This window comes from Typopeltis vanoorti, chromosome 3 (genome assembly GCF_054136105.1).
Source record: "Typopeltis vanoorti isolate ZY-2024b chromosome 3, IOZ_Tvanoo_1.0, whole genome shotgun sequence".
Lineage (NCBI taxonomy): Eukaryota > Metazoa > Arthropoda > Arachnida > Uropygi > Thelyphonidae > Typopeltis > Typopeltis vanoorti.
The window spans coordinates 48,610,535-48,636,780 of record NC_143551.1 but is presented as its reverse complement, the minus strand read 5'-3'; the positions used below and the strand labels follow the sequence as shown (position 1 = coordinate 48,636,780).

The 26,246-nt window shown below is 36.3% G+C and overlaps 1 protein-coding gene across 1 annotated transcript in view; it reads left to right on the top strand.

Annotated features, from left to right (window-relative positions):
• ninaC (STKc_myosinIII_N_like and MYSc_Myo21 domain-containing protein ninaC) overlaps positions 1-26,246 on the top strand; it is a 579,315-nt gene that overhangs the window by 511,487 nt on the left and 41,582 nt on the right. Inside the window, exon 32 of the mRNA XM_090415596.1 lies at positions 16,602-16,744. Within this exon, the coding sequence (XP_090271722.1) occupies positions 16,602-16,744 (143 nt within the window). The remainder of the gene's footprint in view (positions 1-16,601; positions 16,745-26,246) is intronic.

Sequence of the window (26,246 nt, the reverse complement as noted above, 5' to 3'; positions counted from 1 at the left end):
AGCTAATGAAGCTAAAAAGAATCCTAGGGAGTTCTTTCGATATGTAGCCAGCAAAAGAAAGAATGATTATGGAAGGATGACATTGATTGGAGGAAATGGTATAAAGACAGCTGTTGCAGAATGTTTGGTGGAGATACTTAATGAGCAGTTCATAAAGATCTTTCAATCTTGTGAATGTGACTTCATGGAGAGATTAAGAGCAGTTGATGATGGGGAGGAGAGACTGACTTTAAGTGAGCAAGAGGTGTTTGGGGAGTTGAGTAAACTAGATGTAAATAAGGCTGTGGGACTTGATAATATATCACCGCGTATTCTGAAGGAATGTGCCAGAGAGTTTGCACCTGCCTTGACATATTTTTTTAATACGAGTCTTCCACTTGGTCAAGTCTCTAAAGTGTGGAAGGAGGGCAAGATTGTGCCACTTCATAAAGGAGGTGATCGAACTCAAGCATCAAACTATAGGCCTATCTGTGTGTCAGGTGTTGTGGTTAAGTTGTTGGAGAAGCTTGTGAGAACTAGGATCCAGAGTTGGGTTGACAACAATGGTATAATCTTTGATGGACAGCATGGATTTGCTAAAGGGAGGTCGTGTTTTAGTAATCTACTTACTTATTACAATAAAGTGACTGCTTCCTTGGACAGAGGAGAAGGATACACAGTAATATACTTGGATTTTGCAAAAGCTTTTGATAGAGTACCTCATGATAAGTTGACAGTCAAACTAGAGCAGATGGGGTTGGATATTAGATTAGTGCATTGGATTGGAGACTGGCTATCTGATAGGTATCAACAAGTTGTGTATGGGGGTGCAATATCCAGGAAAAGGAAAGTCACTAGTGGAGTGCCTCAGGGATCTGTTTTAGGGCCATTACTATTTAACTTGTATATTAATGATATTGGCGAAGATTTGGATGGAGATATTCAGTTGTTTGCAGATGATGCAAAGTTGGGACGAACCATAAAGAGTAGTGAAGATGTTGTGGCCTTGCAAGAAGACTTGAATAAATTGAGTGCTTGGGCAAGCAAATGGGGATGTGAGTTCAATGTTGCAAAATGTAAGGTTTTAAAATTTGGAAAACAAAGATGGGATGCAGAATTTATGCTTGGTGAGAATATATTGTTGGAAGTAGAGGAAATAAGAGATCTGGGAGTGATAGTGGATAAGGATCTAAAATTTAGATGACACCGCCAAAATTGTGAAGACAACACAAAGACTTCTGGGAATGATGAGGAGGACACTGACATGTAGAAGTAGGGAGATTCTTGTTCCATTGTATAAGGCTTTGATTAGGCCACACATGGACTATTGTGCCCAGATTTGGTCACCTGGTTTTCAGAAGGATGAAGAGACGTTGGAAAGGGTCCAAAGGCGACTGACTAAGGTAGTTTCTGACCTCTGGAATGTCGAGTATGAGGAAAGATTAAAAAGATGTAATTTGCAGAGTCTAGTGGAGAGAAGGAAGAGGGGAGATATGATAGAGACCTACAAGTTGGTAAGAGGTTGTTATAGCATCAATGGTGGAGAAGTTCTACAGAGAATAGTGGGAGATCAGGGGAGAACCAGAGGTCATATCTGGAAACTGTGTAAAGAGGGTGTGAGTAGGGGAGTGAGAGGCAGGTTTTTTTCGTGCAGAGTTGTGAATGATTGGAATGCCTTGCCTGAGAGTGTGGTGTCTGCATGGAGTTTGAATGTGTTTAAGACCCGGTATGATGAGATGTGTGTGAGATAAAAGGACCTCCTAGATGAGTCTTTGACTCCATGAGGTCTTGTTTGATAATAATAATAATTATCAATGACTCAAGAGTGTCATTCTAATAAAATGCAACCAATTTTTGTATTATATTTCTTTGTGAAAAAAAGAAAGTGAAAAGAGTACTTTGAATATCCTGCTCATGGATTTCAGGATTTGTTCTAGTTCCTTATCGTGCATCTGTATCATATAAATGTCACTGTTTTGTAGTACTCAAGATTTACCATATCTCTCTCTTTCTTTAACTTGCATAATCTTTGGTAATCTCCTTTTGCATAGGTTTGGCAAAAAAAACTTTGTGGCAGAGCTATATGTGTGTGGAGCACTTGATATAACTAACCATAAACACAACCAACCAAACCAAAATATAGATAGAATATTGAGATATCTTTTGTGCATAGTAACATGGTGAATTCAGATGCAGTATGCATCTTAACATTCAGCTTGCAGCAAAGTGAGAAGTCTAATCTTTATCATAAGGATGTCTTAATGATGAAATAACCTCACAGGAATATTATTATTATGATCCAGGCCTCCATGAAATCAAGACTCATTGTGGGAGGCCAGAATTAGCAAACACAAGTCTATCATACTTCTTGAACCCATTGACTGTTTGTGCTCTCACCACTCTATCAGACAATGCATTCCATGGTTCAACCACCCTCCATGCAAAGAAACCACTCCTCACCCCTCTTTTACAGAACTTCCTTTCGTAACTTCTAGAATAGAACCCTGTTCCACCAAATGAAAGAACTCCCAGTACCAACCCTGTAACTACCTCTTAACAGTTTTAAAAGTCTCAATCATGTCACCTTTCCTTCTATCTACAAACTCTGCAGTCCATATTCCAGCCTATCCTCATAACTAACATTGTACAGTCCAGATATCATCTTTGTTATCCACCTATCCACTATTTCCATGGTTAATTTATATTCTTCAAATCCTCTGGATGAAAACTGAGCGCAATAGTCCAGGTGTGGTGTGATCTGGGCTTTATACAATGGAATGACATCTCTTATCTCTGCAGGTCAGAGATAAGAGTTGCCATCAAAAAGATTATCCAACCTCGCTTTGTATGCAAAAATAAAAGAATAAAGAAAAAAAATGAAGACCAAGAACTAAATGGATAACAACAATAAAGGTCAACTCTGGATTACAAACATATAGACAACTCACCAGCTATGCAAGAAACCGAAACTCCTGGAGGTTGTTGTGGAAACATGGAAGACTCAACCTGTCCCTGACGGAAAAGGACAGTAAGTAAGTAAGTATGAAAAAAGCTAACTCTGACTTTGATAGGGTCAAATGTAGAAAACTCACTGCCTGTGTTTCCAACTCTCTCTAATCCAAACAGTAGCATTGTAACATCGCCTAAAGATAAAGCTGACCTGACATCATTCTTCTCATTCAACTCCTATGCAGATGAAGGCAGATCACCTCCTCCTTTACCTGGAGCAATGCATCACATGCTTCCTGTAGCATTCCACCAGAAAGACATTAGAAAAATCTTCGATCAACCTGAATACCAAAAAGGCTTCTGGTCCTGATGGAATCCCAAGAGATGTGCTCCTTCTGTTCTTTAATATAGTATAACATATACTAGATTATATTCAGCTGGCATCCATGCTACAGCAAAACCAAGCTCACATACAGCCAGTTTCAAAAAAATGGTGATAAACATCTACCATCTAACTGTCAACCTATTGCTCTCACTTTAGTGTTGTCCAAAGTAATGGAAAAAGTCATAAACAGTCAACTTTTTTTATATCTGGAGAACTAATCAATAAACACCAATATAGATTTCACCAATCAAAATCCACAGTTGATCTCCTTGCTTACATCACCCACCTCTGGACACATGCCATAGAAAAGTTTGGAGAAACCTGTGCTGTTGAACTTGACATTTCCATGGCATTTAATAGGGCATCTAGGGCTTCTCAGCAAATTTCAACTTACAGTCTGTCCTCCTCCCTTCATAAATGGATTGCCACTTTTATATCAGATAATTTACTATTTGTAAAGTAGTAGTGAAGACAAAAATGTGAATAGGGTTCGAGGTTAGTGAAAACAGATCGTTTATATATAGAGAGAGAGAGTTGGTGAAATAACAGAACCCTGAGGAACATCTGTATTAATAGGAAACTGTGAAGCGAGAATATCCCTCAGGGCTCTGTTATTTCACCAACTCTCTTCTTTATATATATAAAAATGATCTGTTCTCACTAACCTCGAACCCTCTTCACAGTTTTGCTGATTATAGCACTCTCCACTCATCTTACTCATACAATAAAGCTTGAAGTTCCTATTTTTGCAAAAAGAACTTAGTTCTTCTCCACTTACTTTTGATAATGCCCAACTTAACATTCAAGACCAGATCTCTCTTAGAACTTACTCTTACTCCTAGTCTTTCAGCAAATATTTTTTTTGCTCAAGGTGTTAATTCACTACTGTGTAGTTGTTTACTTTGTACAGATCTCAAATCCAGCCATCTTTGGAATTCTGCTCTCAGATTTTGGATGATGATACATGTAAACTTTTCTGAAAATTCTTGATGTAGTTCAGAAGAGAGCAGTTTGGTTGATTAATGACTCTTACTCTCTTAGCCCCTCTCTCATAGACAGTTTCTACAATTTATTTCTTTTACAATATTTCCATGATCACTGTTCATTAGACCTAACATTCATCATTTCCCCCCATTTCTTCTAAACCTACGTAACAAGTAGCAGCTGCCCAATAACCATTTACAGCTGAACTGTAAATGGTTATTGGTCACTGAACCTGTTACTCCCAACTATCTTTTATTCCATCTATCTCAGTTTTGTGGAACAGCCTTCCAAATAAAGTATTTTCTAAGGAATGTAGCATACAGCTATTTAAGAGGAATATCAACAAATTTCTTTGCTCTTGAGCCCAGTCCATACATGATGTTTATTTGCTATAGCCATGTGGGAGTGATATTTAAAAAAAAAAAAAAAAAGATAAACACATATAAGTTGTTAAAGGGGTTTCATATAATTAACAAAACTTTTTCACTACTTGGCAAGAAGGAGGGGGGGGGGGAGAGCAGGAGGTTGTTTCTGAAAGTTGTGTTGGCATAAGAGTGTTGCAAAGCAGGGGGAATGTTAATGTTAGGACTAGATATTTTTTATTTTAGGTATTTTTTGGGGGAAAATTCTCATGTTACTCCTCTTAAAAACTTATTTTTATAGCTATTTTTCCTGCTTCTGTTTAGGAGTGCCCCTTTTTTAATGTCATTGGCTTTTTACTCAAGAATTCTTAGGGCATTGCAGATGTATTTTTAGGGACATATATATGTAGCATAATAGAAGAAAATTCGCACATGCCTTGTTTGTTGCCTGTCTTCTTTCTGTGGTGTGCATACTTCTGCTGTTATGGCGTTGAAAGGGAGAGGGGGTGGCAATGTGAGAGAATTCATTTGAAAAAAAAACGTTTTTTTTTATTCATTTTTTTATATATAATATATACATGTATTATATTTAAAGGTGGGCGGAGTGCTTTTTTGTAGGATGGGAAAAGATGAAAAAGGAGCTGAAATTAGAAACTGATTTTTAGAGGAAGGAGGAGGGTTTATGGGAAAAGGGGGCCAGGGATAGAGTTGACAGGGTGTGAGCCATTTCGACCACGTGGGTCGTCGTCTGAACTCATGGAAGAAGTGGATGCTATGTCATGTTGGCTTGGTGTTTCTGCCTTTGAAGTGGTCGTGTTATCTCCCTACCACCTCCTCCCACACAAAAAACTTTTAAAATAGTGTTTTGAACACTTAGCGCATGCACCAACACAAGCCTATGTCATGATCTCCTGACACACACACACTAAACAAGTGCATAAACTTTACAAAAGATACATACCAGAAAACCATCTTAACATATATTGCACAAAAAATACACATAACATTCCTTAAAAATGCCTCAATCACAATGTCACACCAAAATTTGCAGCGGTACGCAGCAACATCACAATTCTCAGAAACCAAAAAATTTGCTACTGAGCTTCCCGAGCACTCATAAAACAGGCTATAAATGACAGATTTAAAAAGAAGCATTAAGCATATTCATACATTCATAAAATGAAAAACAGATTGAAATCTTTACTGACCCCAAACGAATGGGCAGTTTTTTCGGAAAGTACCCAATCACACATCAACGACTACATGCAATTAATAGAAGCTCGACACGTAAAAAAAATGGTATGCACTAACTGACACCCAATACAACAAACATGCAATAATAGGGCTTTTTGTAAGTTGGGAGTAATGTTGGGTTTAATTATTATTTTACTATTTATGATGTTGTTTATTTTGTGGAATATTGTTTCTTTTATATTTGTTTCTGTTAGGGTCATTCTCGAGTTTAGCTTGGATTTCGATAATGATGTCTTTGTTTTGTATGTATTTTTGGGATACAGCAAAGTATAATCCTTTGTTAGGATGGTAATTTCGTCGGGTGTAAGGTAAGGTTGTGATGTGATAGATTGATGATGGATTTGTTTTGTATGGGTTGCGAGGTGGTAATATCCGAAAGGTTGGAAGCTGCATGTTTGTTGTATTGGGTGTCAGTTAGTGCATACCATTTTTTTACATGTCGAGCTTCTATTAATTGCATGTAGTCGTTGATGTGTGATTGGGTACTTTCCGAAAAAACTGCCCATTCGTTTGGGGTCAGTAAAGATTTCAATCTGTTTTTCGTTTTATGAATGTATGAATATGCTTAATGCGTCTTTTTAAATCTGTCATTTATAGCCTGTTTTATGAGTGCTCGGGAAGCTCAGTAGCAAATTTTTTGGTTTCTGAGAATTGTAATGTTGCTGTGTACCGCTGCAAATTTTGGTGTGACATTGTGATTGAGGCATTTTTAAGGAATGTTATGTGTATTTTTTGCGTGATATATGTTAGGATGGTTTTCTGGTATGTATCTTTTGTAAAGTTTATGCACTTGTTTAGTGTGTGTGTGTGTGTGTGTGTGTGTGTGTGTGTGTGTGTGTGTGTGTGTGTGTGTGTGTGTGTGTGTGTGTGTGTCATGAGATCATGACATAGGCTTGTGTTGGTGCATGCGCTAAGCGTTTAAAACACTATTTTAAACGTTTTTTGTGTGGGAGGGGGGTGGTAGGGAAATAACACGACCACTTCTTCCATGAGTTCAGACGACGACCCACGTGGTCGAAATGGCTCACACTCTGTCAACTCTATCCCTGGCCCCCTTTTCCCATAAACCCTCTCCCTTCCTCTAAAAATCAGTTTCTAATTTCAGCTCCTTTTTCATCTTTTCCCATCCTACAAAAAAGCACTCTGCCCACCTTTAAATATAATACATGTATATATTATATATAACAAAATGAATAAAAAATAACGTTTTTTTTTTCAAATTAATTCTCTCACATTGCCACCCCCTCTCCCTTTCAACGCCATAACAACAGAAGTATGCATACTGCAGAAAGAAGACAGGCAACAACATCCAAGAAAAGGTATGTACGAATTTTCTTCTATTATGCTACATATATTTGTCTCTAAAAATACATCTGCAATGCCCTAAGAATTCTTGAGTAAAAAGTCAATGACATTAAAAAAGGGCACTCCTAAACAGACGCATACAAAATAGCCGTAAAAATAATAAAGATTACCAACCATTTACTAAAAGAAAAAGTAAACTTCATCAAGTACAAAAACCAGTTAGATAGCATATAATAAGACAATGCTAGAAATAAAATAAAATTTTGGATTACCACATCTTCTGATTATTTGTGCTGATTCTTCTTACTATCCCATTTTACTACATGTAAGGTGGAAGATATTCTCTCTTCAGAGTTTCTTGTTAATGTTTAAACAAATTCTAAACTTTTATGTTAAATTTACTTTCAAATATAAAATGCATAATTAAGATTGTTTTTTTCATGCTACATTTGGGATATCAGTGAGTATAATGCAAAGATTCAAAAATGCACACCAAATGATTCATGGGATTTACTCTTCTCTCAGTATGAAGAAAAAATAAAGTTTAATTTGTTAGTATTTCTGTAAATAAGTGAATCTCTTAGTCATTAAGTATTTGAGCTTAGAAATGTTATATATTTTAAATTACAATCCCTGTTACTAACAGTGTATAATGTTTAATTGTCATAAATATTATTAATAATATAAATATTAATTATTTACCATATTTATTCAACATATTTTCTTGCAAGTAAAACAGCGGTGTTTACCTGTCATTTTTGTCCCATCTCCTGTAGCTTTCAAGTATCAAGCAATTGGCATATTATAATATGCCAATTGCACAATTAAAAAAAAATTAAAAGTACATCCAATCTGCCATTCTCATCAGTGATAATGGTAACCACTATGTAGGATACAGTTGTGTTATTTAATGAACAATTAAAGGTATTTCATCCTCATGGCCTCATGAGAGCTTGAATGCAGAGGGAATGGCAGAAGATGGATTAGTGTTTAGTGAGCAGGAGTAATATGAAGAATTAAGCAAAATAGATGTTAATAAGGCAATGCCACATCATAGTGTGTTTAAGGAATGTTCTAGGAAGTTAATGGTAGCCTTAACATACTTGTCTAACAAGAGCCTTGCAAAGGACAAATCCCAAAGGAGCAAAAAAAAAAAAAAAAAAAGAGTGAAGTTTCAATTCATAAAGACAGTGGTAAAAACTGAGACTTTGAGTTATAAACTAATGTGTGTGTGTCTGTGATTAAGGTATAGATTTTAGAGACACATCAATATTGGATTAATATGATGGTCAGTATGAGTTGGTAGAACGCAACCTCCCTTTAACAGTCTGCTTATGTATCATAACAAGGTGACAAATGCATTGCAGGAGATGAGATGCACAGTAGGATTTTTACATTTTGCAAAACCCTTCAGATTGCCCCATGACAAGTTGGTAATTAAATTGGTAAAAATAGTTGGTAAAAATAAGTAAATAACCACATGAGGTTAGATAACAGATTATTAAGAACAGGAGATTGGCTGTCTGATATGTATCAGCAATTTATCAGAAAAAGTTACCAATGACATTCTGCAGGTCTGTTTTGGCAATTTTACTTTAACATGTAATTTTATTTAACATGCAATTTTATTTTAACATGTAAGTTACATGTTAATATCATTAACATGTAACTTACATGTTAATTATATTGGGCGAGATTTAAATGGGATATGTTTCCTGAGTGGGTAAGTGAGCAGATCTATCAGTTGTGTTACAAAGTTTATAAAGGTTTTGAAATTAGGAAAGATGGAATGTTGAGCATTCAGTGTGTCGGATATCTTGAATAAGGTGGAGGAAATAAGGAATCCTGGGGTGGACAAAGACTTTTAATTTAGAGACAACATTGCTAGAATTGATGCCTGTGTAGCTCAGTGGAAGTGGCATTTGAATCCTCTGCACTGGGCTGCCCAAAGACAGACTTAAGTTCAAGTCTAATTGCTGGAGGAACTTTTTCTAAGCTTTTCTTTGACCAGTTCCTGAGTTAGTCAATCTCTGACAAGGGCAAGCTACTTTTTAATTTCTCCAGAAACTTGAGTTTTTCATCCCATAAACTCAATAAAATCAACCATAGAACTCCACACTATTTCAGACAGTAACATATCCTAACAGGAGATGACAGCACTTGTTTGCAAGTCTCTTCATCAGTTGCTGCTCATGATTAGTGATAATCTTGGACCAGCTATCTCTGATTGGCTATGGTGGAGACTGAACTGCCCACTCAGTCTCCAAAAGCTAATAGAGTTAAAAGGCATCACCCTACTTCATATAAGGAAATAAAAGGCATTAGCTGATTAGCTGAGATGACTTGCTAGAATTGTGACAAAGTTGCAATGAATTATGTCACCAATGAGGAGGAGAATATGGATAAATGATGTAAAAACAATGCTATGATTCCTTTGCATGAGATTGGATATGAATTACTGCACAGCTTTCATCACTTGGTTTTCAAGAAGATGTAGGTATACTGGAAAGGATCTAGAGAAAAGTGGCTAGGGTAGTGTCAGGTTTCAGCAATGTTGGATATGAAGACAGAGTGAGAGAATACTGCCTGCAGTTTAACAGACAGAAGAATGAGAGTAATATGAATATAAGTTAGTAAAGAGCTATCAGATTAATGTAGAAGATATTTTTCTTAAAGAAGCCATCCCTGGGATTGTATAAGGAAAGTGTGAGGAGTAAGTTTTTTGCATGGAAAGTGGTTGATGAATGGAATGCATTGCTTGATGATGTGGTTGAGTGAAGAAAAAGTGAATGAGTTTAAGACACAGTTCATTGAGCTTTATATACAACACTGATGACTTTCCACAGTGAGCCACTGATTTTATAGAACCCTTATGAAGATAATATAATCTAGTAACTATCTTAGAGATCCTTTTCATGATGTGGCATCCAAGTGGATGAAATGTTTGTATTCTCCATGAGGTGCATCATAATGTTGGAATGTTCTAAAATGTTCTAAAATGAAGAAGCAGAAAGGGAAATGGCCCCAGTCCAACATGGAGAGATTACATCGAGTGAGTGGTATCAGTGGAACTAGCTGTAGATCCAGAAATGAGTTGTTGTGTTTCTATACCAATGCTAGAAGTATAAGAAACAAGGCGGATGAAATGGTTGCACTAATTGCATCTGTGCACCCAAGATTGTCGGAATAAGTGAGACATGGTTAGATGAGGATGACATCCTGACAGGAATAGATATGGAAAGGTATGATGTGTTTCGTGAGGATAGAAGGGGTAAAAGGGGAGGGGGAGTGCTATTGATGATAGAGAAAGAGTTATGTCCATACAAGGTAGAGATGCAAGAGGAAAATGGGGCCATGTGGTTTTGAGGCAGTATGGTGTGAGATAGAGGTGAATAGAATCAAATACTTGGTGGGATGTTGTTATAGACCTGGTAATGTGGATGGTGGTGATAGTGAAATGTATAGTCAAATAAGCCAAGCAAATAAGAAAAGAGTGATCATTATGGGTGATTTTAATTATGGCAATATAGACTGGAATGAAGAGATAGCAACTGGAAGTAAAGAAAATGAGTTTCTTGAGTTTTTGAGGGATAACTTCCTCAGACAGTATGTAACAGAGGGCACAAGAGGATTAAGGGTCTTGGATTTGGTCATCTCATCGGAGGATGTAATTATCAATGAGGTATCAAATCATCCACCAATTGGTGAAAGTGACCATGAGGTGATTACTTGGGTGGTTGCCAGCAGTGCAAGGACCCCTGTGAAAAAAGGGTATATGTGGAACTACAAGGGGGATGATTATGAAGAGCTCAGGAGACAGCTTGCAGGTGTAGCATGGAATGAGGAGTTAGCTGGAAAAGAGATCACTGCAGCTTGGGGGATTTTCAAAAAATATTTAGTGGATGCAATGTCTAAATGTATACCACAGGTGAGAAGGTTAAATAAGGTAGGTGTGAGATGGATGAATAAAGAGATTAAGCATGCAATACAGAGAAAAAGGACATTGTGGACGCAGCATAAGAGAAGTGGAAGTAACCAATTTCATGAGGTCTACAAAGACCAGGCAAGGAGGGTAACTTGGTTGGTGAGAGTAGCTAAAGAGAGGTATGAACAGCAGTTAGCTAATGAAGCTAAAAAGAATCCTAGGGAGTTCTTTCAATATGTAGCCAGCAAAAGAAAGAATGATTATGGAAGGATGACATTGATTGAAGGAAATGGTATAAAGACAGCTGTTGCAGAATGTGTGGTGGAGATACTTAATGAGCAGTTAATAAAGATCTTTCAATCTTGTGAATGTGACTTCATGGAAAGATTAAGAGCAGTTGATGATTGGGAGGAGAGACTGACTGTAAGTGAGCAAGAGGTGTTTGGGGAGTTGAGTAAACTAGATGTAAATAAGGCTGTGGGACTTGATAATATATCACCGCGTATTCTGAAGGAATGTGCCAGAGAGTTGACACCTGCCTTGACATATTTTTTTAATATGAGTCTTGCACTTGGTCAAGTCCCTAAAGAGTGGAAGGAGAGCAAGATTGTGCCACTTCATAAAGGAGGTGATCGAACTCAAGCATCAAACTATAGTCCTATATGTGTGTCAGGTGTTGTGGTTAAGTTGTTGGAGAAGCTTGTGAGAACTAGGATCCAGAGTTGGGTTGACAACAATGGTATAATCTTTGATGGACAGCATGGATTTGCTAAAGGGAGGTTGTGTTTTAGTAATCTACTTACTTATTACAATAAAGTGACTGCTTCCTTGAACGGAGGAGAAGGATACACAGTAATATACTTGGATTTCGCAAAAGCTTTTGATAGAGTACCTCATGATAAGTTGACAGGCAAACTAGAGCAGATGGGATTGGATATTAGATTAGTGCATTGGATTGGAGACTGGCTATCTGATAGGTATCAACAAGTTGTGTATGGGGGTGCAATATCCAGGAAAAGGAAAGTCACTAGTGGAGTGCCTCAGGGATCTGTTTTAGTGCCATTACTATTTAACTTGTATATTAATGATATTGGCGAAGATTTGGATGGAGATATTCAGTTGTTTGCAGATGATGCAAAGTTGGGACGAACGATAAAGAGTAGTGAAGATGTTGTGGCCTTGCAAGAAGACTTGAATAAATTGAGTGATTGGGCAAGCAATTGGGGATGTGAGTTCAATGTTGCAAAATGTAAGGTTTTAAAATTTGGAAAACAAAGATGGGATGCAGAATTTATGCTTGGTGAGAATATATTGTTGGAAGTAGAGGAAATAAGAGATCTGGGAGTGATAGTGGATAAGGATCTAAAATTTAGGGGACACATCGCCAAAATTGTGAAGACAACACAAAGACTTCTGGGAATGATGAGGAGGACACTGATGTGTAGAAGTAGGGAGATTCTTGTTCCATTGTATAAGGCTTTGATTAGGCCACACATGGACTATGGTGCCCAGATTTGGTCACCTGGTTTTCAGAAGGATGAAGAGATGTTGGAAAGGGTTCAAAGGTGACTGACTAAGGTAGTTTCTGACCTCTGGAATGTCGAGTATGAGGAAAGATTGAAAAGATGTAATTTGCAGAGTCTAGTGGAGAGAAGGAAGAGGGGAGATATGATAGAGACCTACAAGTTGGTAAGGGGTTATTATAGGATCAATGGTGGAGAAGTTCTACAGAGAATAGTGGGAGATCAGCGGAGAACCAGAGGTCATCCCTGGAAACTGTATAAAGAGGGTGTGAGTAGGGGAGTGAGAGGCAGGTTTTTTCATGCAGAGTTGTGAATGATTGGAATGCCTTGCCTGAGAGTGTGGTGTCTGCAAGGAGTTTGAATGTGTTTAAGACCCGGTATGATGAGATGTGTGTGAGATAAAAGGACCTCCTAGATGAGTCTTTGACTCCATGAGGTCTTGTTTAATAATAATAATAATAATAATAATGACAAAAAAAAAAATCACTCTTATTATGTGGTAAAAGAATAAGAAGAAAAATGAAGCCTGGACTCTCTCTCTCTCTAGAATCCTGACGTAGGGTATTTTAAGCCTTCATGAAGTGTAGTGCTTCCCATCTCTGAGAAGAAGCTGATAGAGTATGGTACCTTGTGCATACCTTACATTATGATACAGGCATATACTAGTAATTCTGTGTTCTCTTCTTTGCCACTGATATGCATCTGTGCTCTCTCTCTCTCTCTCTCTCTCTCACACACACACACACACACACATATGTGCGCACATACTCATTCGATACATCAGTGATAGCCAACTTATATATACTAACTAAAGGACTGCTTTTCTTTTCATTCAGGCTGGAGATCGGACACTTGAGTCACAAGACTACAAAATTTAAAGGGTAAATGGTACATTTGAAAAAGATAGGGATGATGGATTATTATTACTGTTTTTTTTATGGCTATTTTGCCTACTTCTGTTTAGGAGTGTCCCTTTTTTAATATCATTGGCTTTTTACTCAAGAATTCTTAGGGCATTGCAGATATATTTTCAGAGACAAATATATGTAGCATAATAGAAGAAAATTCGCACATACCTTTTCTTGGATGTTGTTGCCTGTCTTCTTTCTGTGGTGTGCATACTTCTGCTGTTATGGTGTTGAAGGGGGAGTTGTCAATGGGGGAGAATCAATTTGATAAAACCCGTTTTTTTTTTATATATAATATATACATATATTATATTTAAGGTTGGGCGGAGCGCTTTTTTGAAGGGCAGGAAAAGATGAAAAAGGGGGCTGAAATTAGAAACTGTTTTTTAGAGGAAGGGGAAGGGTTTATGGGAAAAGGGGCCTGCACCTCATGAAGGCTTAAAATATCCTATGTCAGGATTCTGGAGAGAGAACGTCTAGACTTCATTTTTCTCTTTATTCTTTTACCACATAATAAGAGTGATTTTTTTTGTCATTATGATGCACCTCATGGAGAATCCAAACATTTCTTTCACTTGGATGCCACATCTTGAAAATGTTCTCTCAGCTAGTTACTAGATTATATTATCTTCATAAGGGTTCTATAAAATCAGTGGCTCACTGTGGAAAGTCATCAGTGTCACATATAAATTCACTTTTTCTTCACTCAACCACATCATCAAGCAATGCATTCCATTCATCAACCACTTTCCATGCAAAAAAACTTACTCCTCACACTTTCCTTATACAATCTCAGGGGTGGCTTCTTTAAGAAAAATATCTTATACATTAATCTGATAGCTCTTTACTAACTTATATATCTATCCCCGGAACCCTATCCCTGACCTCCTTTTCCCATAAACCCTTTCCCCTTCCTCTAAAAAACAGTTTCTAATTTCAGCTCCCTTTTTCATCTTTTCCCACCCTACAAAAAAACCACTCTGCCCACATTTTTTATGCACACCGCAGAAAGAAGACAGGCAACAACATCTAAGAAAAGGTATGTGCGAATTTTCATCTATTATGCTACATATATTTGTCTCTAAAAATACATCCAATGCCCTAAGAATTCTTGAGTAAAAAGCCAGTGACATTAAAAAAGGGGCACTCCTAAACAGAAGCAGGCAAAATGGCTGTAAAAATAATAGTTTTTAAGAGGAGTAATGTGGGAGTTTTCCCAGAAAAAATACCTATATTATTATTATTATTATTTAGGCCTCCAAGGAGTCAAAAGACTCATCATGGCAGGTCCTTCCTAGGAAACACAAAGTCTATCAAGACTCATTGTGGGAGGTCTCTCCTAGGAAACACAAAGTCTATCATACCACTCTTTAAACTCATTGACCGTTCTTGCTCTAACCACTCTATCAGGCAATGCATTCCATGGTTCAACCACCCTCCATGCAAAGAAACTACTCCTTACCCTCTTGCTCACAGTTTAATTTCGTAACTTCCAGGGATGGTCCCTAAAAATTTTAGGGACCATCCCTGGTCCCTAAAATTTTTATTTATTTTTTTTATTTATTTATTTATTTTGTTTATTTATGTGCTTATTATGCTGTTTATTTTGTGCAATAAATGATTTTCATATTGAGAACTATTTATTAAAACTTTTTCTTTCTATAACACACACAGAAATCAGTACAGTAGTATCTCGCTAATCCGAACTAATAAAAACCGTGCTCGTTCGGATTAGCGAATTTCCCCCTAAGAGACAATAACTAGTGTTTAAGACAAAATAATCAGATTCTAATGGTACAGCAATTTAATTCTGTAAATAAATGAAGTAACTGATAGAAAAAAAGCTACTGTACTGTAATGTAAAACTTAAAAAAATAATACAAGTTTATTTTAGTAAAAAAAATTTAGTTTATATGTACTGTATTGTCGAGGATTCTAATTTAATAAAATTGCATAGTTCAGTACATAACATAACTTAATAAAAAATATCACTTTCTTGTACACAACACAAAGTTTCACAAAATAACACACACAAAAAAATTTTTTTTAATTTCTTTGTAAAAAAAAGTCACTTATTTTCTTTTGCTTCTTGGACGATAAACGATTTTCGAATGCTTCTCTCGGAGCTGCATTAGCAATAAAATTTTGTGGAATGGCATATCAATTCTGTTTAGCACATTCTATACGCATATTAAAACTGTCAACTGCCTCTTCATGTTTTACTTTTTTTTCTTCGAGTTCTTCATCGTCTTCTAATTCATTCTGTAGCATCATATTTATAATTTCAGCATCTGATTCGATTTCGAATTCACTTTTGGTTCTACCTGTAATCCATTCTGTAACATCTGTTTGTGAAATTTCAACATCTGGATTTATATTTTTAACCAAATTATGTACGTTTTGAATTTCCTCTTTTTGTGTATCACCGTAGTTATCTTGGTAAATTCTAGAAGGCCACAGTTTTTTCCATGATGCTCGAATTGCTTCAAGTTCAACGGCTTCCGAAGCAAACGTGAACACACAATAAATCAAAATAGGCCTACACTATAATCATACAATTGACAGTATGAAAAAAAAATACTGTACTGTAATAATAATAAAATAAATAATAATAGTTAAAATAATAATTATTAAATAAAAATAATAGTATACACAAAATAATACGTAATAAATAAAACTTTTTTTTTCTTTCAAACCACAGTTCGGATTACTGGAGGGTTCGGGCTAAAGAGGTTCGGATTAGCGAGATACCGCTGTACTAGTTTTCTCAGTTTTTCTTTCTTATGCAGTAGTTAAAACAGATCACAGGTCACTTTAAAAAAAATAATAATAATTATACAAAATGCATCATACTTTTCAGATACACCTGCATCACAGGCTTGGTCATTTCTATTAAATCCCATCAATGTGCATTATGTACTTTTCTTTTCACACTACTTCATTTCAGTTTAGCCATCTCGATAAAGAAATATATACACATTTAAAAAAATTCATAAATATGATTTTAATATTCTTTTTCTCATTTAGACATAAAGAAGATGTAGAAGTAGATGTTGGAAAGCTGATGCGAGAAAATTTGAAATCTCAGCTTCAAGAGAACAAAGAAAAAGAAAATCACATAATTAACATGTGGATGGGATTTATGAAACAGAATTCTCCATCAGAAACTGGTATAGAACTTTTATTATATAGTAATGTTTAAAATGACAATTGATTTCTATTCAATACCATTTGAATTTGTATCCAGATAGTGTGAATGTTGTATTTTGTTGCATAGGATCTTGTTGACTTTTATTACAGACAGTTTCTTTCATCATTAAGTGGCATTGGTTCATGCCACTTAATTAGTAGTTAACTTGTCTAGTTAACTGCTAATTAATTATTTACGTAATCAGTTAGTTTAATTCTGTCTAGTTTCTCTTCTAAGAATTTATAAATACCAAAGTCTTCAAAGCTGATTCTCCTCACATGTTATAATATTTTTAAAATGTAGAATTATAAAAAAAAATTTAATTATTTAATAAATATACTGATTATTGCTATAAGTACAGATGTCGACATGTAGAAATTTTTTCTTACTGATGCGCTGGCATGAGAAATTCCTCATTTTTTTAAGGTACTGCCTAAAGGCTGTTCGGGAACTGATTTGTTTGAAAACACTGAAACCATTTTCCCATAAGAGTTAATGTAAAATGGATTAATCCGTTCCAGAACCCAAAATGATTGCTTATTTAAGCCTTTATACCAGTACTTCATGCATAAAATCATATACAAAAACAATGAAAATGCATAAAATTTTACACAAAAAGAATAAACATAATAAATAGATAAAATATAGATGAAAATTTAATTTCACTTTAACTATACGGAGAAGAGTTGTAATTTACGAAAAAACAACAAAACACAAAGAAAATCAAAAAAACACACTGCAAATTCGAGCAGGTGTCAGCACTGAGCAGAGGCTATCACATAATTGATGCTCTCTCTCGCCTTACATCTCAGCCCGCTGAGTACTTGGCTGATGGTTTGCCTGTTCGGAAACTGGTGCAGTTTTTGTTCAGGAACCAATTTGTTTGAGATGAGAGTCGTTCGACAACTGAGGTTCCACTGCAGGGCCGATATTATCATTAGGCGAACCTAGGCAATTGCCTAGGGGCACTAAGACTTCGGGGCACCAGAGATTTTGCTACATAGTTCGGGGAAAAATTAAAACCTTCGAAAAAAATTAGCAAAACCTTGATTAATAATAAAAAACTGAAATAAGTTCAGAAAGGAGTTTCTCGAAATTAAAACTTACAAAAACTTACACTTGCTCTATGATGGCTCAGGAACGACTCACTGGTCTAGCAATGATATCTATAGAGCATGAAATTGCATCTACAATCAATATAGATGAATTAATTCAAAACTGCCAAAGCAAAAGTCCGAAAGATTAATTATTCATAATGTTTGTATTTAAGATGTAATAATTTTCTTGCTATACAGATATTAGGAGCAATCATATAATCAATACAAATGTATTGGTTTTGATTAATAAATGTTTAATGTTCATAATGACATTATTTTTATAAATATCCGCATCTGTAGGTGTACGTGTGCTTGTGCGAGTATGACAAAATATGTATAGAGAGACAATGTATAGGGGTGCCTAAATTTTCTTTGCCTAGGGCATCAGATACTCTAGTACCAGCCCTGTTCCACTATATATATATTATTATTATTATTATTATTATTACCCCAAGACCTCATGGAGTCAAAGACTCATCTGGGAGGTCCTTTTATCACACACACATATCATCATACCGTGTCTTAAACACACTCAAACGCCTTGCAGACACCACACTCTCAGGCAAGGCATTCCAATCATTCACAACTCTGCATGAAAAAAACCTGCCTCTCACTCCCCTACTCATACCCTCTTTATACAGTTTCCAGGGATGATTTCTGGTTCTCCCCTGATCTCCCACTATTCTCTGTAAAACTTCTCCACCATTGATCCTATAACAACCCCTTACCAACTTGTAGGTCTCTATCATATCACCTCTCTTCCTCCTGTCCACCAGACTCTGAAAATTACATCTTCTCAATCTTTCCTCATACTTGACATTCCAGAGGTCAGAAACTACCTTAGTCAGTTGCCTTTGGACCCAAGCATGTAGACTTTGCCAGTTCATGAATATGTAACTAAGAGTTTATAAGGCAGAACAGCAGAATAAGATAACATTTACTTTAATTAAAAACACTTCATTTCATCCTAATTACGCAGGATTTCTTCAAGTGCAAACATACAAACTAGAAGACAAAACAATAAAGATTAACAAAGGCAATGACCATTATATAGTTATAGAAAAAACTGATGTTGTTTTTAAATACTTCTAATTGTATGTTGCATTGTTCAGTACCCTGTGCATGTTTACACATTCGTGTGCATGTCTTTGGTTAATGAAAGCTAGGATGCATTCAGACAAGTTGATACTTCGGTTAATATTTATTATATATATATATATATTGTTATTTGCCCAAAAATGCAAAGTAACTTATTATTTATACAGGCACTCCATGAATTCAGAACACTAATTGCAAAATATCCACACAGACCTGACATTATTCACACAAAACTTATAATTATCTCTCCTTAAACTCATTTGCTGTCAGGACACACAATGGCAATTCACCACTCTCCAAGTAAAAAATTTAGTCTGTACACACTGAATACTCACACCCTGACACAACTTCCCGGCATGACCCTTAGTTTCTCTCTGATCATCATGTATGGAAAAATTTCTTTTGTATAGATCTTATAGAACCCCTTTAGTAACTTACAAGTTTCTATCATGATCCCCCCCCTCTTTTCCACCTTTAAACTGGACTTTGCAACCCACACACCTTCATTCTATCCTCGTAGGTAGCAATCCACAAGCCTACCACTAGCTTTCACTTGTGTCTGCATCCAATCTCCACCACTTCCTCATTCCCAAGAAATCCAAGTAACCAACTCTATGCATCCAAAAAATAACCATATAAAGAAGAATAAGTCAGCAAAGCTTGGTCAATTGGTAGAGCCTCTGCTACTAATGACTCACAAAAAAAAGTTAAGCAAGTTTGAGTGTGGTTAGTAGTTGGAAGGGATCAATCATTTGATGCTGTTGGCACACTCTCCCTCGATGAGTCTTTGGACTCCCTGGAGGTGTCACATAATAATAATAATAATAATAATAATAATAATAACCCCTCCCTACTTTTAACTTCAACCTTCTGTTCAATGGAACTTCAATTCTCCATCCACCAATACTCCCAAGATCCCAAGCCTTGTCAATTTCCTGCAATCCAGTATTAGTATAATACACAGTATGTAATATTTTCATCTCAAGTGCATAATCTTATGTTTTGCAATATTAAATTGATAACCATTATCCTTTGCCCACACTGCTAATTTATTTATCATCCTGCAGGATATCTGCATCATCTTTATCAACTATTTCCTTCCCAGTTTTGCATCATTGGCAAATAACTGAATAGTCGTTTAAATCTTTTCCCATATCATTAATATACAAATTAAAGAGTAGTGGTCCTTGTACAGAGTCGTGAGGCACTCCACTAGTTACCCTAATTCTCCTAGATTCCACTCATTCATAAACTACTCTGTGACGTCTGTTTGTTAGCTGCCATCTATCCATGCCACCAACTTCATACATTCCCATTGGCTCAAACTTATGTAATAGTTTTCCATGTGGTATTTATTCTGTCTAATGTCTTTGCAAAGTCCAGGAATATGATAGTGTAGCAGTTCCCTTATCTAATTCTGCTATTGCACTATTATAAAATGTGAGTAAATTCTTAAGGAAAGACCTACCTTTTATCAAACTGTGCAGCCCATAGAGTATCATATTTCTATTCATCCATTCCTGAATTCTACCTACTAACTTTTATAGCTAACTGACTGTAATTTGCCTTTGTCATGGAGCCCCCTTTATGTAAATAGAACTATTTTCTTCTCCTTCTATCCCTCTGGAATTTTAAAGAGCTGAGACTTAGATTAAACAGCTTGGCAAGTAGTGCTGGCAGTACTCTTGGATGAATAGTATCATTAAGCAGGAGTCACATAAAAATAAAAGATGATCAGCAAGCCCATGAAGAGTACAAGGCACAGGCAAGTAGGATGACCTGTGTGGTAATGAAGGCCAAAGCCCATTATGAGAGGAAGCTAGCTGATGGGGCAAAAAGAAATTCCAGAGCATTTTTTCACTGTCTGGAAAGTAAAAGGAAGGAATGCTATAGAAGGATAACTCAAATGAGTTCTGATGGTAGAGAGGTAACACAAGCAAAATGGTCGTTATTGGCTATCATTTTGCAAGAATGGAAGTATTCCAGTGCCAGATGTGACATTGATGGGAGTACAGAGTTAGATGAATTTAATGTGCTTATGATATTGCTGAAGTTTAATGCAAACTCATCCATGGGATAAAATGGCATATCCTGCTTGCTACAAGCATGTACAAGAGAATTGGCACCTCTGACCAGGCTGTTTAATTTGAGAGAATGTACCAGGAATGTGTTTAAATTGTGGGAATGTACCAAGGGAGTAGAAAGAGGGAGAATAGTTCCAAATTTCAGGCATTCCTGATTGGATAGAAAGAGATATGATACCTTATAGGGGCAACATGATTTTGTGAAGGGTAGGCATTGTTTTAATAATCTGCTTATTTTTTATAATTAAGTGGTAATTGAGTTGGACTAAGGAACGCTATTCAATGATACTGCTGGACTTTCAAAGGCATCTGACAGGATCTTCCATGGATCTCTGTTGCATTAATTGTAGTAAACAGGGCTTATGATTTAGATAAGAAGATAGCTGATGGACAGATTTCAAAGAGTAGTGTGTGGGAGAGTTGGGTCTGAGACAGGCGACTAGTGGAGTTCTGCAAGGCACAATTTTGTACATCAGTAATGTAAGAAATTATTTAACAGGAAATATACATTTGTTTGCTGATGGTGCAAAGCTAAGACGAGTGATAGGTAATCAGACCTTAAGGGAATGCCCTATGGAATTAATGGCAACTTTGACACAATTATTTAACATGAGTCTTGCAACAAGACAAGACAACAAGGCAATATTTCTCAAGAACAATAGGTGAGCACTAGGATTCAGAAGTGGCTTGATAATAGCAATATTCTTTAGGATGGTCAGCATTGGTCTGTTTGGGGAGGGGTTGTGTTTCAGCAATCTGCTTACATATTACAACAAAATGACAGATTCACTCAATAAAGATGCATATATGGTTGTGTACTTGGAATTTTCAAAGGCCTTCAGTAGACTGCCACATGACAAGCTAGTAGCTAAACTTAAACAGATGGGATTAGATAAGACTACTAAGTCGGACAGCTGATTGGCTGTCAGATAAGTATCAGTAGGTTGTATATGGAGTGGTAGTATTCCAAAAGAGGAAAGTCACTAGGGGAGTGTTACAGGGATCTGTTTTGGGACAATTATTGTTTAACTTGCATGTTTATTATTATTATTATTGTATGGGCAACTCCATGGAATCTAAAGACTTATCACAGGAGATCCAAACTATCCACACAATCTGTCATACTTCTCCTTGAACCCATTAACAGATAAAGTGCTACCAACTGACTTTGACAACCCACTCCATTCATTCACAACTCTAAGTGAATAATCTAGTCCTCACCACTACTAATCACACTTTTACTCAAAGTCCAGTGATGAACTCTTGTTCTGCCCTTCTATCCAAGTGCTGAAACAGTTTCCCTGCATCAATCATATAAAACTCTTTAAGTAACTTAAATGTTTCTATCATATCCCCTCTTTTTCATCTATCAACCAACTTAGAAAACCATGAGACCAGACCTGAGCACAGTAATCCAAATGTGGATATATATCAAGGTCTTATAAAGAGGAATAACAATTTCCTTATCTCTATTTATTAATGGGTTCTTCAATAGCCAAGTAATCTTATCAGTTACATTAGCAATATGTCTTCTAAACTGTAACTCTTTGTCTACCTCCAATAAGTCCCTCTAATACCCCTAAGCTTCATCTATTTCCTGAAGTATAGATCCATCAATGTTGTACACAAGCTTGTAATCTACTTATCTATTTATCCCAAAATGCATAACTTTACATTTCTCCACATTAAACTGACACTCATTATCCATTGCACACACTGACAACCTATTTAAACCATCCAGCAAGCTCTCAACATCTCCTTGATTCCGTATTAGTGTACTTAATTTTGCATCATCAGCAAACAGCTGAATATCTCATTATTTCCTATATAATTTATGTACAAATTAAACAGTGGTGACCCTAGTACTGAACCTTGGGGCACACACCACCAGTCACTAGCTTTCTCCTGGATTCTGCTCTTCTGTATACCACTTTTTGATATTTGTCCAGAAACTACCATCTTATCCACATAACCAGTGTCATATCCATCCCTGTTTGTTCTAATTTGAGTAACAGAGTTCCACTTGGTATTTAGTCAGATGTCTTTGCAAAATCCAGAAGAATCATTGTGTTGCCATTTCCTTTATCTGACTAAGCTTTCACTCTATGTAACCAATCTTTGCCAAAGCCATGTTGCCCCTCATAGAGTATCATATTCTTATCCACCCATTCTAGAATTCTCTTTTTGACCAATTTTTCCAGTACTTTTATCAGCACTCCTGAGCTGCTGATTGGTTAATAATTTGCTACTGCAGTCTTAGAACCTCCCTAATGCAAGGGAATTATTTTGCCTTATTTCCACTCTCTTGGAACTCTAACAGAGCTGAGACTTAAATTAAAGAGCCTAGTCAGAGGCATTGCCAATTCCTTTGTACAAGCTCACAAAACACAAGCAGATATCCCATTTAATTACACATCTGTATTGACATTGATATTCTGCAATATCCTAGGCACCTTCAAATCACCCACCTCTGTTCCCACATAAATCTCTATCACATACAGCACATCAGAGCATTAACCTCTCTTGTATGATATACTATCCTTGCAAAATGGTCGCTAGTAACTCAACTATTTTATCTGCTTTTGTCACCTCGTGACCAAACAGTAAGAGAAAACTCAAAGTGGCTAGTGCAGAGAAAACAGAATAACACTATCGTATAAATTAAAAAATCGAAACAGACGCGTAACATTACATGCATGGAGCATGTTGTATTAGTCACTGTTGTGTGAGCATGTTCTGTAGTTATGAGCAAAATGAAATTCTGGAAAACTGAGCAATCTTATTACAGTTTTCCATATGTCAACTATTATCATTCTCTGGTTTCTGTTAAGATTTTCTCCAGAACGGAGGACTACTACGGCTTCCACGAAGTTTCTACAACGGAAGTCTTCTTCTAGGGAACGGAGCTCCTATCATATTCACTGGTGTGGTTTGTAATTGCAAAATGATGGGCTAGACCTGAATTGTCTGTTCTGTTGTTATTAACATCACCTATATGTTCTTTTTTTCAGATTTCGAGGCTTCTCTATATCTGCCTTATATATTTTAGGGCACAAGAGCATGGGATATTGTACACTCCAGCATGTTTGAAGAAAGCATTAATGTCTTCTGCCAATCTTAAAACGTGGAGGACAGTCTTTACAGGTTTGAATGCAACTCTGATGTTGAAAGGCCTAAGAAGGTTTGCGATATTTTTTGACACTGTACCTACATAAGGAATAACTATGGAAGATCTGTATTGAGTGGTGGTAGGTTGTTGTTGTGGGGGATTGCTATGAAAAATCCTGTTGATTAAATTCCTTGGATAGCCATTGTTTATTAATGTCTCTGATATTTAAGTTCATCATAGAGATCTTTTTCTTCTGAGATGATGTTGTTGGCTCTATTTTTGAGCATATGTATTATGCTGAGCTTCTGGGAGATATGGTGAGTTGATTTGAAATGAAGGTAGCATCCAGTGTATGTTGGTTTGCAGTAGACTGTTAGTTTGATTTGCCCATCTCCTAGTTTCTTGATTAGAGTATCCAGAAATGGTAGTTGATTATCTTTTTCCAGTTCCAAAGTTAATTGTATTTTCTGATGAAAAGCATTAATTTTTGTTAGAAGGTCCAAAAGAGCTGTTTTTGTGTCCCTACAAATTATGAATACATCATCTACATACCTCCACCATACTAAAGATTTTGGGTCTAATTTTGAAAGGATGTCTGTTTCTAGCTGCTCCATAAACTGATCTGCATAGGGCGATGAGAGGGGACTGCCCATAGCTAAGCCATTTAGTTGTTCATATATCATGTCATTCCATTTAAAATAATTAGATTTGAGGCAATGATGAAAAAGGTGAGCCGTATCTTCCGGAAAAAGATTATATAGGATGCTGATAACTGCTGAGAATGATCGGGATGCTTTTTAATTTTTCAACAAAGTGCTTTGAATTCTTAAGAAGTGTCTGATTTTCTGTTATGTCTTTTTTGGAGGCTGGAGAGGTGTTTGGAGAATAAATATGTAGGAGAATTTCTTCGGTCAATTATCGGGCTTAGCGGAACTCCACTTTTGTTACTTTAAGGGCACCATACAATCATGGTGTCAATGGGTGTAGTGACTTCAGATTTCAACTAGTCATGTTCTGTAATAGGTTATTAGTGTCCTTGTGGTTTTTCCATGTTGGGTCTGACTCTAATCTATGATACGTTGATGAATCTGATAGTAACTCAGCAATCTTGGCAATGTAGTCCCTCGTATTTAAAATGACCATGGCATTACCTTTGTCTGCTTTTAAGATTGTTATTTGTTTGTCCTTTTTCAAGTTTGAGAGAGCTCTTTTTTCTCGAGGTGTTATGTTTAGGTTTGGAGGTCTTGAAAACAATCTGAGATTAAAAAATACTTTTTAATCGCAGATTGTTTGCCTTGTTTCAGGAAAGGATGAGAGAGTGCTTTCGCTATGTTACTGATGATGTAAATCTTAGGAATATGGGCCAGGGCAATGGCGAAATTAAATCCTTTCTTAAGTCTGTCGTTTCTGGTTATGTCAGTATATGGTCCGAAAGGTTAAACATTACTTTTTCATATGCAAAAGTGGATTTCTGCTACGCCCAATCATTGACTGAAGAAATTCTCCTACATATTTATTGTCCAAACACCTGTCTGGCCTCTTAGAAATCAGACGCTTACATTAAGAATTCAAAGGGCACTTGAATTCTTAATGTACATTAAGAATTTAAAGCACTTTATTGAAAAATTAAAAAGCATTCCAATCTTAAAGACAGACATTCTTGCTAGCTTGGATGTGGTGTCTTTATTCACCAATGTTCCAGTAGAAGAAGTATCAGTATCCTATACAATCGTTAATTATATGAAGAGCCAAAGGCTTCAATTTGGCGACATATAAACTTATTTAAGTTAAGGGATATTACATCCCATATTGTTTCATAGCCGAATAAGAAACTCAAAGAGTTTCATGCCGAATATAGTAAATATATAAAGTTCGGCGAGTCCAAGCGTAACTGAATACCTGGATAGTGTTACAACTGACCCTTTAGGGAATGCAACACTGAGGCAACTCATGGTAAGGGTGGAGCAAGCTTCGATCACTATTCTTGATATTTCCCCATAATGTGAAACCCAGCTCCTAGGAGCTGTATTATTGTTCTACATTATGAGTGAGAGAAAGTCACTACCCAGACCAGTTTCAACCTTTATTGAGGTC